Source organism: Etheostoma spectabile, chromosome 13 (genome assembly GCF_008692095.1).
Source record: "Etheostoma spectabile isolate EspeVRDwgs_2016 chromosome 13, UIUC_Espe_1.0, whole genome shotgun sequence".
Taxonomy (NCBI): Eukaryota; Metazoa; Chordata; class Actinopteri; order Perciformes; family Percidae; genus Etheostoma; species Etheostoma spectabile.
In genome coordinates, this window is record NC_045745.1 from 16,208,076 (window position 1) to 16,221,118 (window position 13,043).

The 13,043-nt window shown below is 40.3% G+C and overlaps 1 protein-coding gene across 6 annotated transcripts in view; it reads right to left on the reverse strand.

Moving 5' to 3' along the window:
• LOC116700276 (microtubule-associated protein 4) overlaps positions 1–13,043 on the reverse strand; it is an 89,356-nt gene that overhangs the window by 68,113 nt on the left and 8,200 nt on the right. For all 6 annotated transcript variants that reach the window (XM_032533323.1, XM_032533326.1, XM_032533325.1 and 3 more), the window contains exon 2: positions 889–1,088. In XM_032533323.1, coding sequence (XP_032389214.1) covers positions 889–1,078 — 190 coding nt within the window. In that variant the 5' untranslated portion in view covers positions 1,079–1,088. The remainder of the gene's footprint in view (positions 1–888; positions 1,089–13,043) is intronic.

A 13,043-nucleotide genomic window follows, 5' to 3' on the forward strand; every position in this document is an offset into this window, starting at 1 on the left:
ACTGCACATAAGACATATGACTTTGGAAAAGTAATTTGTACATACTGTATAGCTAGCAAAGGTAGGACACTGTAGTTGGTATGTATGCCACGTATTTATTATTGAATTATTGATTGCTGCTGTATAAGACCACAAAGATAAACACAGGGCTTTCAAGCTGGGGGAGCCGAGTTCGTGTCCCGGAAACAGTTGAGAAGAAAACATAAGACTTTCACACAGGAAACAGGTATTTATTTCAATCTTGTCACAATCTTTTTATTTTTTTTATTTTATTTTTTAATCTTAACTAGTTGTTTTGGTGCCTGAACTTAACTGTCATCGCCGCATGCGACCGCCTTTTGTTAAATGTAAAAAAGCCATTAAACTTAACTGTCATGTGACCATTTAGCTGAACTTGTCATGTGACCGACGGTGACGGCTGTAATTTCGTACGATCTCATAAGAATTGTTGCGCATGAGTTTTCATATGATATCATATGAACCTGTTCATAGGAATGCAATGATCTCTGCCAGATTGTTCACGAGTGAAATCCTAATTACGACATAAATGCAAATGTGTGTGTTGGCAGGTTGGGTGGGTGTACGAGCTTTAAAATACTTTAGCTAAAGCTAAAATATGACTGTGTATTATGACTGGTACTTTTGGAAGGTGTAAGCAGAGGGTGGTTATTTGGCTTGAACATGCAAAACCACTGGTATGGTCCTTTAAGAGTGCAGTGAACACACACAAGTAAAATGTCTGTTTTAAACAGTTCACCACCTTGAAACTTGAGGCAGATTTCACCCAGATGACTTAAATTCAAGCCCAGTGAGTTAAAAAAATAAAACAACTTTTTTAAATGCCTACAAGCCAATGCCAATCTAACCTCCTCGCTCCCAGCGACTTACCACTCTTGGTGTCCTTTCCATCCAGTAAGGGCCGGTAGTCGCTCTTGGAGACTGTCTCTCCCACCTTGTCATCATAGCTCTCTTTCTCCAGCGAGGCCACGAAGTCTCTCTTCAGCAGGGCCTCAGCAGGGGCCCCACCTGAGACCCCACCTCCACCCCCACCCAGAGCATCTCGCAGGCTCAGGTCCATGTTCCTGTTACTGGAGAGAAAAAGAAGAGGTGTGATTAGGGTTACTCTCTTTTCCCAGTCCACTTCACAGGTTGCCTTGACAATCACATTACCTGTGTGTCATAAACGTATATGTTCTTCCTGCCAGTAATCATCACATTTATAATTTACATGTGAGTGACCACTTCACACCTTTTACAAGTCTGTTGATTCAGGTAAGCAACGGTGTGACTGCCCAGTTAACACAATTTGTAGACAGATGGAACCAAAACTGGCACATGTTGCACTGTCTGATGTGCTTTCTCTCCTCCGTTTCTCTGCTTTCACTGTTCTCCGTTCCCTTTCTCTCCTCTCTCGTAATGAGTGAGACACGCTTGCCTGTGGAATAACTTTCTGAGATGAATTCATGTTAGATGATTAAAGTCAAAGCAATGATAAAGTGTGCAAGAACATAATGTCAATGTAGACAAGTTTGTGAAAGTAAAATGTCTTGTGGATTTCTTTTATGATAACTTTTATAACTGTTACGACAGCTCAGTCATGTGTACACATTTTCTGTATGTTACAACATAATGGTCGAAAAGCAAACAGGCTGAACTGACGGTGTGTATAATCTACTTTAGGTTACACTTTACTTAAAGGTATCTACATAAGAGTGACATGACACTGTCACACTGAAACATTATTATAACGTTTTAGTAAGTGTCATTTGGTTTTGTCATGATAAGTTAAGGTTAGGGTTGATGTGTTCATGACCATGTCACTCTTATGTCGATACCTTCAAGTACCCTACTTTATTTACCAAAGATACTGAGAATTTCCTAGAAAGCATAATGGGCCCTATTTCAACGATCTAAGTGCTTGGCGTTAAGCGCCTCGCGCAAGTGATTTTATGACATGTACAAATCCACTTTTGCTAAAAGTAAAAAAAAGGGTCTTTACGCCAGGCGCATGGTTCAAAAGGGTTGGACCTAGTGGCTTAATTAATCATAGGTCTGATTTGGGCGTAACATACAACAAGCAATCAGAGTGTCATCTCCCATTTCCTTTAAAAGCCAGGCGTGTTTGTACCTTGCACATTGCTATTAAGATGGCGGATTTGCTAAGCAGGAGAGATTTTCAGGAGAAGAAACTGCTTGTGCGCGTGACTATTTGACATTGTAATATTTTTATTTTTTATCTTCTGCATGTTTGTGTGCTGATGCGCGTCCCTGTGTGTGTGTAACAAGAAGTTAAAATAACAATGAAATGCTGTGTTATTGACTTTAGACCAGGTTTTTGCGGGTCAATGGCGCGATCACTTTCTGCTGCCTCAAGATAGCAATACGCCAAGAATTCACCTGAACACACCTCCCTGTAAGACCAGCGCGCCCATGGGCGGACTGATGGGCGCAGGTGCATTTGTTATTTAGATGACGAGGATGCTGAATGGGATATTGACAACTGCGTCGGTCTACTAGCAAAGACACTTCTCGTCTGGCTTTGCGCTGCACTGGGTGCAAGATAGGGCCCAGTGTTGTGTTTTTCTTTTCCTATTGTCTTGGAACTCCTGATACTACAGCAGCTGTTTAATTTCAATCAGGTACTTCTCAATCAATACAAAGCTAAATAAAAATGGCCTTTAAATAAGTAATGCAATAAAGCCAACATGAATTCATTAAGTAATTTTCCCCCTACAATAAAAAGCCATGAATTTTGCATAGAAAATGACTTCTAATTCCAAAATAATCCAGCAAAACATTTAGTTTTATAGCCAAGATGTGCCGATCTACAGAGAGAATTAAACTGCTGCCTTTCTGGAATGGGTTTGCGCTGGGCAACAACACACACACACACACACACACACACACACACACACACACACACACACACACACACACACACACACACACACACACACACACACACACACACACACACACACACACACACACACACACACACACACACACACACACACACACACACACACACACACACACACACAATGTCAGGCGTCAAGATGGCACCAGTGTGTGGACTGACACAGAAAACAATGGGTGCCAGTGTTTTGATGTCTGTCATACACTGCAAGTGTGTGTTGCCATTAAGGTCGTTTCTACTGATTAAGCTCAAGCGGAAATAAAAAAAGATAATCTAATTGCATGAAAACAAAAATCAGCACAGCATCTAAAAACCGTTCTGGATGGAATAAGAGCGTAAAAGTTATCTGTACTGAAGTAAACACTGTCAAGAATATTATCTGTTATGAAAATACATACATATATCTATATGTAAAAATTATAATCATTTCAGTCAAGACACTTGAACCATTTATGGCAGTAATATGCATTTTAGTTTGGCGGTGTGGCTCTGCTCATGTGACGCTCTTGAACAAATCGGAGCTCACAAACCCCAACGGCAGAGTCCGAGAACATTTGATGAACAAGAGAAAATACAAAAAACATTTAACATTTTTGAACTACAGCGAGGCTCCCATTATTAGGCTGTTAGCATGGTAAACCACCATCTTTCTTTTTGCTAGAAGCCTTGTTTTACAGTAAGCGCAGCCCGGACACAGACGTTCAAAAAATGTTTTTATTCTCTCTGACATTGAATAATCACGGAAAGAAAAGTGATTCTATTGATCTACTGCCCTTCATGTCTTTCTTGTAGAGTCAGTGCTTTTTTAATGTCAGAATCTTGTAAAGAAACTGATGACTTCACTTTTTCTCATTGGTTATTAGTTATTGACTGGTTTTAATCAGGTCCTCTTAACTGACCCTGCTTCAGAGCGGGTTAGCTGGGCAGTGTAGGTTACCGTGGTGATGTACCCCAGTTAATAGTAAACCAGCTTCTTGATACCAAAAAACCTGAGTTAATGTAAAATCATAGAAATAAAATGGATAGAAAGGTCATTGAAGTGTTTCCCTTGGTAATTTAATTTGTACAGAACAAAATGGCGATTGTTAGTTGTCATAGGGACAACTTGCTTCAGTTGGGCCGTAAACTGTGTCACAGCTCACTGGGAGGGGAGCCGCCTGACCCAGCTCGAGAGACGTCCGGAGTTCCGGGAGTGAGGAGGGAGAGCCCAGCGGCACTGGGTTAGCGGACCGCTAACGTTAGAGCCAGCCCAACGTGCTTTGTGTGGATGAAACGTGAAGTTCCTTTGACTCATGTAGCGGCTGGCTCTCTGCCTCGTAACGTTACTACTCCACTGCTCATTTGTCCATTACTGCAAACCATCAGCTCCGCGACTTGCCGGAAGTGGGCTTATTATCAGAAGTTAATGTGTTACCGTGGCAATGATACACATAAATATGGCTGCTGCTCGGAAATGGATCAACAGATCCCGTTGTTCTGGACAGAGACCAGTGAAGGATGTTAGAAGCACTTTCTGGTGACGGCAGAGCGTTACTGGCTGAGTCCAACTGAAGCTTGAAGACGTCGATGTGACGAGAGCAAGCTGAGCTTATCCTGTACTGTTCGGGAATTCCCTACTATGCAACAGGAAGTCATGTGGTTATGACACTATTGTCTGCTACGGAGCCATAATGTGAGATACAAGGAAATGGAGCCTTTTACACATTGTTGTGTTTCTTTAGAAATAAACGCTTCAGATGTAAAGTTATTCACTGTCAGAGTGGCGTCAAAATGAATGGCAGTCAACGCAATGCTAACGGTGGATGATGGCTTGGTAGCATCAAAATGGCGCCATAGGAGCTTCGCTTAGTGGACACTCGCTTACCCCCTTGCTCTGACCATTCTGCTACGTCGATTTGAATGGAAATGGCCTTCCTATCCATTTTTTTTTTTATTGTGGAAATCTTTTGTGGACTCCATTGTATTCAAATGCTAATACAGAAACAAGTATTTTCCTCTCTGTCTGACTGCTACGACACTTTAGGGACTGAATATAATGATGCATAATACATAATTCTTCTGCTCCTCCTCTGAAAGATTTGTTACACTCTGCTCTGAAAAACCAACACGGAGAACTAGATCAGCCACAAGGGGCCAATGCAGTTTTGCACAATGCAAAACTGCATTCTCCTGTATGGCTATAAATCAGTGGAATACTCTTCCTGCGGAGCTAATTTCTTGCACTAACTCGCACTCTTTCTCACGCTTAGCAAAGCACTGCTGGTTAAATTGGTTGCTGAATTGATGTGTTTTTGGTTGATGGGGGATAAGCTACAACTAGTTTTAGCTCTAGATGTCGTGGGATAGGGGGACAATAATGTCTGTAGATTTTTATGGCTTTATGTATCAGTGTTTCATACTGTAAATACTTTGTCTGTATTTAATTGTGTCATGTACAGGACCTGTCCAGGGACTACGGGCGCAAACTAGCAATTTGCTACAACTGGGCACACAACATCCGTTAATGTTTTTTATGCACTTTTCCTGTTCAAAAAAATTAATGACAATTATAATTATTATAGTCTAAAAACACAGTGCACAAGATGTGATGTGTTTGGTGTTTTAAAATATGTAAATAAACAGAAGAAGAAGAACTGGGTAGCTAGACCAACATGAACTCAACTTTGTCGACAGAAATCCAAAAGAAAGACAACGATAACAAAATGTAACCAACTTAAATCCATTTTGTTAATTTATTTAAAAACTAAAAATAAACCTCAACCTTAAAGATGGAGTATGGCTTGGATTCACTTTTCACTCCACCGGCTAAATCTCACAAACATAACCGGTGTCCCGACATATAGACAGCATGACCCCTGAACAAACTCTCTGTCCTCTGTTTCTGTTTGTCCCTCCATCCTCCATCCCAGCAAACAAGCTGTCATTGTCTTGCAACTGTAACACACGCACACATGCACACGCACACAGGCCAGTAGCCAGTATGAGGACATACAGTATAGTGTTAGCAGGCCCTGAGTGGAACTGTAGGCCATTGTTTCAGGGGGACCAATACAGAGGACACCTCACACAACACACACAGTTTGGGTTTCTACCTCTTTTCTACCGTCATTTCTCTCTGTTGCTCTATTGCAGCTATGCTATGAATGTCTTTTTTCCTGTTATTGCTTCTGATTTTGTTCAATGTTTCTTTCAAATACATTTCCCTACAAATTCTAGTTACTGAAATGCTTTACTGCACACATTGTGTCTTATAATCACACAGCACTCTCTCTCTCCAACACACACACACTCACAAAAATGGACCAATCCCAAACAGAGGCTTCCTAACCTCTATTACCCTCTTAGCATATTATTCTGCAATATTTATGGCTCCAATGGAGAGGTTTCATAAGCCAGAATGTTCAGTGGCCTGGAGCTGGTGTTCTTTCTTTTCTCCCAGCCATTCTGCCTCTCATTTCTCACAATAGCACTCTTATTAGTTTATATATTATCAATGTGGGTTTTTTTTTACTTTACTTATCCTATGCAAATTAAGTATGGCAGACAAAGAAATTCGGTTTTTAACTGATGCTGAAACTTTGTATGACCTTGAATTTAGATTTCGGAGACATTTTGGACGAGTCTTCCAGTCCCTGCAGGCAGGTCGCTAACCCCCGGTCCTACAGGAAAGGAAGAGCACTGCGAGCACATGGGAAATGTGCCTCTTTAAAGCCCTCATCACGGTGGATACAATCACAAAGGACCACAAAGAGCTTTGTATAGCACAAGAGATTACCAAGGATCATTCCCCTCCTTTAGGAAAGAGGAATTGTAGTCCATACATAAGCTATTGCTTCATTTTATATTAAAGCTGCAGTAATCAATATTTGTCTTATTACCAATGTGTAAAATGATTATGTGTGTGAGTTCCTCTTAGTAAAGAATAGAGCCCAACCCACATGGGATTTTTGAGACCGATATTAATATTGATTTTTGAGGGCAAAAATTCCCCAATTTCCAATATGGCAACCGCTGTGACTGACTGAAACTTTCTATGTGGAAGCTCAGAAGGCTGCTTTCATAAACAGCTCATTTATTTAAAGAATATTTAACAATTGTATGACATATGCCGAATACTTTGTTTACCAATTCTAGAAATTAACCCTGATGATGATGATGATGATGATGATGATGGGTTGTTGGGTTGTTGGGTTGTTGGGTGGGACAGCTGTTGCATCGGGGGATTAAAACTATCCCTGCACCCACAATCCCTCGCTCCAGTTTCCGTCACCTCTCCCTCCCTGAACCCAGCCTTCTGCTACATAATCATCTCATCCTCCAAAACACTGACAGTTATCACGCAACCGTACACACAAACACACACACACAAACACACACACATATACAAACACGCACACAAACACACAAACACACACACATTGGCAGGAAATCCAACACATAACTGCACTATGAAAATGCAAGAGATTTGGTGGATTATGTTTTTGTGTGTGTGAGTGCGTGTCTGTGTGTGTGAGAACATTAACCATCACCTAAATTAAGCTCAAACCCAGCCCCCCCCCTCCTCTCCCAGTGACGCCGCTAGAGGAGCAGACATTATTGGCCATAGCAAAAATAATGGTACAGTATAAAATAGTATTTCTTCACTTTGCTTAAAAAAAAGATAAAAACAAACAGTCCACTAATCAAAAGCACTCCATGTGCTTATTTTGAGCACACATATGAGTCAGACAGGATATCCTGGGCAGCTGTTGCCTGGGAACCAGATGAATCTGCAAGCTCATGTTTTGTTTGCTGTTGCAGATAGGTCTGGTCCCCCCACCCTTTTCAAATGTTATCAATCATGTATAGGGGTTAAAAGGGGACCTAGGTTCAGAAGGCCATTATCAATATGAGGTCATAAGGGGCAAGGTTACCTCCCCTTTCACTGCTTTGCCCCCCCACAGAATTTGGCCCACCCATGAGAGAGAGACGTCATGGCATTCAAAACAACAGACATCCACTGACATTAACTGATCTGTCTGAAGATGGACATTTCTGAGTTACTGAAGACAAGTTATTTACCATTTGTTTTTCAGCTGAGCCACAGGTCAGTTGAGTTCAGTGATGAGTCACAGTACAGTGTATAAGTCTGAGCCAATGATGTAACAACAGTGATTAGGGATTACGGCCCCGGGAAGCTGCTCCCTCCTGCCTCCATAGGCTTGATGGTTGCAGAAAATGTAATAAAGAATCAGACAATAATTCTGGTTGGTTTCTTGCCAAATGATGTTAATATACACAATTTATTTTGCACTTAGTGTTTGTCAGAACTTTCTTTATTGCTAGATTTTACAAGGATTGTATTATGTAAAGTGGCAGTGAATTTTTCCAACTCAGTAGAATCACAAGCATCCTGCCTCCTGGCCTGACAACAAGGAAGCACACCACTGCTTTAGTTTGAGTACTCTGAGTTAACTGAAGGACAGCAAGTGGCCAACACTTAGTGATAGCCAAATAAAGCTTCATGAACCCTTTTCTAGCCCACTGGATGGAGCTCTCTTTTCAACAAAGGGTTTAAAGCACACTGAATCAAATTCTTTGACCCTTTTTCTTTAAACCAAGAGCCTCCATCTTGTAGTGTCAACAAATGCAACTAATGGTTCATGACGCTTCATTTGGACATCATTAGCCGACACTGCAGCTTTCAGTTTTGTTGTCTGGAGGGTTCACACACGGTTGAAATGAATGAGAGGCACCAAGTCAGGAGAACAGAGAAAGAGAGAGAGAGAGGTGGTGAGTGTGCGAGAATAAGAGTGCTTTTGTGCTCTTGTCATTCAAAAATAAACATCATCAAGAGGCATTTGGTTTTGGTCACTAGTGACACAGTGACAAATGAAAAGTAGTCAAACTGTAGCCAGGGATAATCACAAGGCGCAAAATTACCTGTATTTTCCCAGTCATTTGTTTTTCTGTGTATCATAAAGGATGTCTAATCTAATTCAGTTTACTATTAATCAGATTGATAAATTTGAGCAGCATAAAGATTAGCAGCCTAAAAATGAAGGTAAATGAAGGCAATTTGGCCAATAAAAAAATTAAAGTGAGTTTACATTAGAGAAGTTTGCCCGACACCATTGTCAATGTCACCAAATAGCCTATATGTTGCTTCTGGAGGGAGTTTTAAACAATGTCACATTTTATTGCATCTTATGGATATAACTGTAATTTCTACTGTAGAGGAGAGCAAACCTATAGCTACCAATAACCTCTGTACTTTAAAGTATCTGTTATTTCCATTTCTGTTGTCGCTTACTCTAAATAAAGGGACTAACAGAAAAAGGTCAGGTTTTATGCACAATCTTAAAGTTCAGAGTGTGTGCTGAGCTGTGTAAAGCATTGTAACACTTTAGCTGTAAGACTATATGTGGAAAATGACCCATTCACCTCTAAAACCAGCTGCATTGCAACTTTAAAGAGTGCTAAGCTATTTCATGTAAAACTGCTGATACTGGACATGCATCAGACGTGTGTGTACTGTAATAAGGTCATGAGTGACGCTAACATGAATGGAAAACACATTTAGATGATAATAGAGCTACAATATAGTAAAAGAATGGGGTTGTATGGAGATACACGACAGGCAATAGTCTTACTGGGGAGGTAATTCAAACTGCTCTGGGAAAAGATTTTATCATAAAAATCCAGACATCTTAAAGCTGAACTACTCAATATTTAAATTTTAACAATGTATCCAATTTCTACTATGTGTAAGCTGTGAGTGTACTTACAGTGATGAACCCACAGAGAATTATCATCAAACAATGGCGCCCGCCCTATATGGAACATTTTAGAGTAGAGAGTGTTATAGGAACAAGTCCTAAAACCTGGAAATGAGTTAGCACTTCCAATTCCGTCATCTCAAAGTCATTAGGTTTTTGAACTGTTTGTCCAGATTCTTTAACTTTAGGTTCAGGTTTTAACAGTTTTTTGGTTAGATGCCTAAAATAAGTTATGTGGTTAACACATGTTTAAGAGATTTTAGCATTGTGTTCTATGACATTAAAATACGGATAGTAAATACCCCACTCGTGAATTGTGGTGGTAACAAGTAGCAAAGTGAGACTGCGATCGTCAACACTAGGAACACGCAGAGGATAAATGAGTAGCCCATTATAGATAGGAGCTAACAATCTGGACAGCTGAAATGTGTCTGGGAGTCCGTTAGCGAGGTCAGAAATCTCAACGCTGAAAGTGATGCTCATGTCTGTTGAATTTGTATAAATCATGCTGTAGGCATGCTGCAGAAGTTTCCTCATGCTTTTCTCCCTTTCTTTTCTTTTTATAACAAAGGTATGATACAGAGGGTGGGGGTTCTGTTTGATTAGAGGAAGTAAATAGTTTATATGGATGGTGATATTAGAAAATAATCCTTCTCTGTGATTAAACATTAAGGACAAAAAGGGAATGCACCAGCAAGGCTGTAACTTAGAAATGCTTCCCATCTTTTAGACTCACGGCATCTAACATGTTAACAAAATCCTGTCATGGCTGCCCAGCCAGTTGCCACGGTGACTCAGCAGCTCCTCGCTGTCTCCTTCTTGACGGGGCACAAGCTCCGACACACACAAACACACATTCACACACGCACAGTGCATCTCTGAAGAGCAGCAGTTTAGATTACTGCTGACAACACACTGTGTCAACCTATCCACACACACACACAAAACAAACATACATGCAGACACACTTACACTTTGCATCAGTACATGAGAGAAAGGTGCAGACAGTCAGCTTGTTCAACAGACCCGGGACTGACTGCACAAATCTGTCAAATGTGGCCCTGTTCTGTGTTTCAAAGTAAGAGAGGATCAAGAAAACCAAGACTGCACACAGGAGATGAGATGGAAAAAACGGTTGGGAGCCAGTGAAGGAGGCCGGAGGTAAAATGAGAACAGAAGAGGATCAGCAGTTAATGATACTGTATCTGTCTACCTCGCCACTCCCTCTGTTTACACTGCAGCTCCAAGTGTGGTTAAAGGACAACACATTTTGATTTAAACTTCAGAGGGAAATATTGTACTTTTTATATTTCTTTTGATAACTTTTGGTTAGTTAACTTGCGTATTCAGATTACTAATACAAAATGCAATTAGCAAAACAATTAGAATGTGTTATCATAGGTTTAGATAAGACTTTGTTGATCCCCCAGGGGGAATTCCACAATCTACTAAGCAGATAACAAAAATGATAAAGTATAAATAAGTAAGCCCCAAATTTACTAGTGGCAACCATAGACCGTTAATATATTCTGTATCATACTATATATATATATACACACAGTCTATGGTGGCAATACTTAAGTGACGGGCACATTAACGCATCATTATTTAAAATCTAAAAGTAATATACATAATTCTGAAATGGGCCATTTTGTATAATGAGTATGATAACTATTCATACTTTATGTATTGTTTGATACTGGTACTTTTATTTTTACTTTAGTAACCTTGACTGCAGGACTTTTACTTTTAGCAGAGTATTTATACCATGTGGTATTGCTACTGTTACTTAAGAAAAAGCTCAGAGTACCTCTTCCACTGTACAGTACATATATTCCACATATATCTACCCCAGAACCAAACCAAAAAATCACCCTTCACTGTCCACCAGTCCCGTACACTGCATCAGTCTTGAAGCAAAATCACTCATGTGGTTTATTTGTGCAAAGAATATGTGGGAGGAGAGAGAATATGAACAAAAGACCCAGGAAAGGATGCAAAAAGAAGCAGAGGGAAGCAGCTGAAGGCTGTATGTGTCCTTTGGAAAGGAAATGCTATAAGTCAAAATCCTCTACTCAGTGTTTCCTTGGGCAAGACCGACAATTTAAAAGGTAAAAGGGTGTATCCTGTCAGAGAGGGTAACTTACTGTAACTCTGGACACCTGAATAATGTCACTGACCTGGGACCACTCACCATAACATTTTTTAGCTATTTGTCTTAATAAAGCCACGTGTAGCCGACAGTGAGTCATACTGTAATTCCAGGACTGTATATTGACTTCTTTAAATTTACAGGACTTCAAACTAAGTTGGAATTAGTTGAACAGATTTCATATAAAATTGTTACTAATACAAAGCAGATATCACACGTTTGCAATGCAATGCCCTCAATCTAGTCAAGAGTATTTATAACTGTATACTATACACACACACACACACAAACACATATACACACTACTGTAACCCTTTACCCAGTGCATTTATCCAGAGTGTACAATAAAGAATATTTGACACATGTTTTAAACTACATAATCCTTGCAGAATCCCGTTTTTCCATCCGTACAGTAGCCTACTACAATATCTGGCACTATGTCAAAGTGTGGCATTGTCTCTTTGACAGCTAGGTATCTGTCATGTTAGACCTTTTGAACATTTCTTTTCTCTGCATTAAGTAAATTTTTTGTTAAAAGTAATTAAAAAAACACACTTTAAAAAGGCAAGTAATGTGGTTTAAATCGTTGCAATTTAATTCTGTCTAACTTTCCGAGAAAGTTAGGGCAAATGGCTGGGAGGAAGCCTTCGGGAAACATTTTCTTTATTGTCCAAGCACACGGAATTGCTATTCCTGGAGCCAACATTTTGTACTACCCTTCTCTCACTCAACTGTACTGTCTGATGTCAGGTCGGATCTGAATCTGAGCCTCTGTTTTCAGCAGGAAAGAAAAGACCTTAGCTTGTTTCAAATCCCAAACCCACAGCTCAAACCCACAAAAGACACACGGCTATCCCGTCCTCCCTGGCTCCACTGTGCCATATGATGTCAGGTCTGATCTGAATCTCAGCCTCCTCCCTCAGCAGGAGAGAATGACCTTTGTTGTTTCCTCTGTATTCTCCGTTTCATCCGTTCACTGCATCTCTAATGTAGAGCCAGATCGGTCAGAGGGCTACTTTTCAAGTCATGACGGAATTGCACAATCTTGGTTTTTATTGGTTAAAATACTTCCCAAAAAAGCCATGCATATCAGTAATGTAAGAGCCAATTCGTGCCCTTGGTATAAATAGGAACCAATATTTGGTTCCTAGGGTGCAATCCGGAAGCACATACAGTTTTTGACCACACACACACACACACACACACACACACA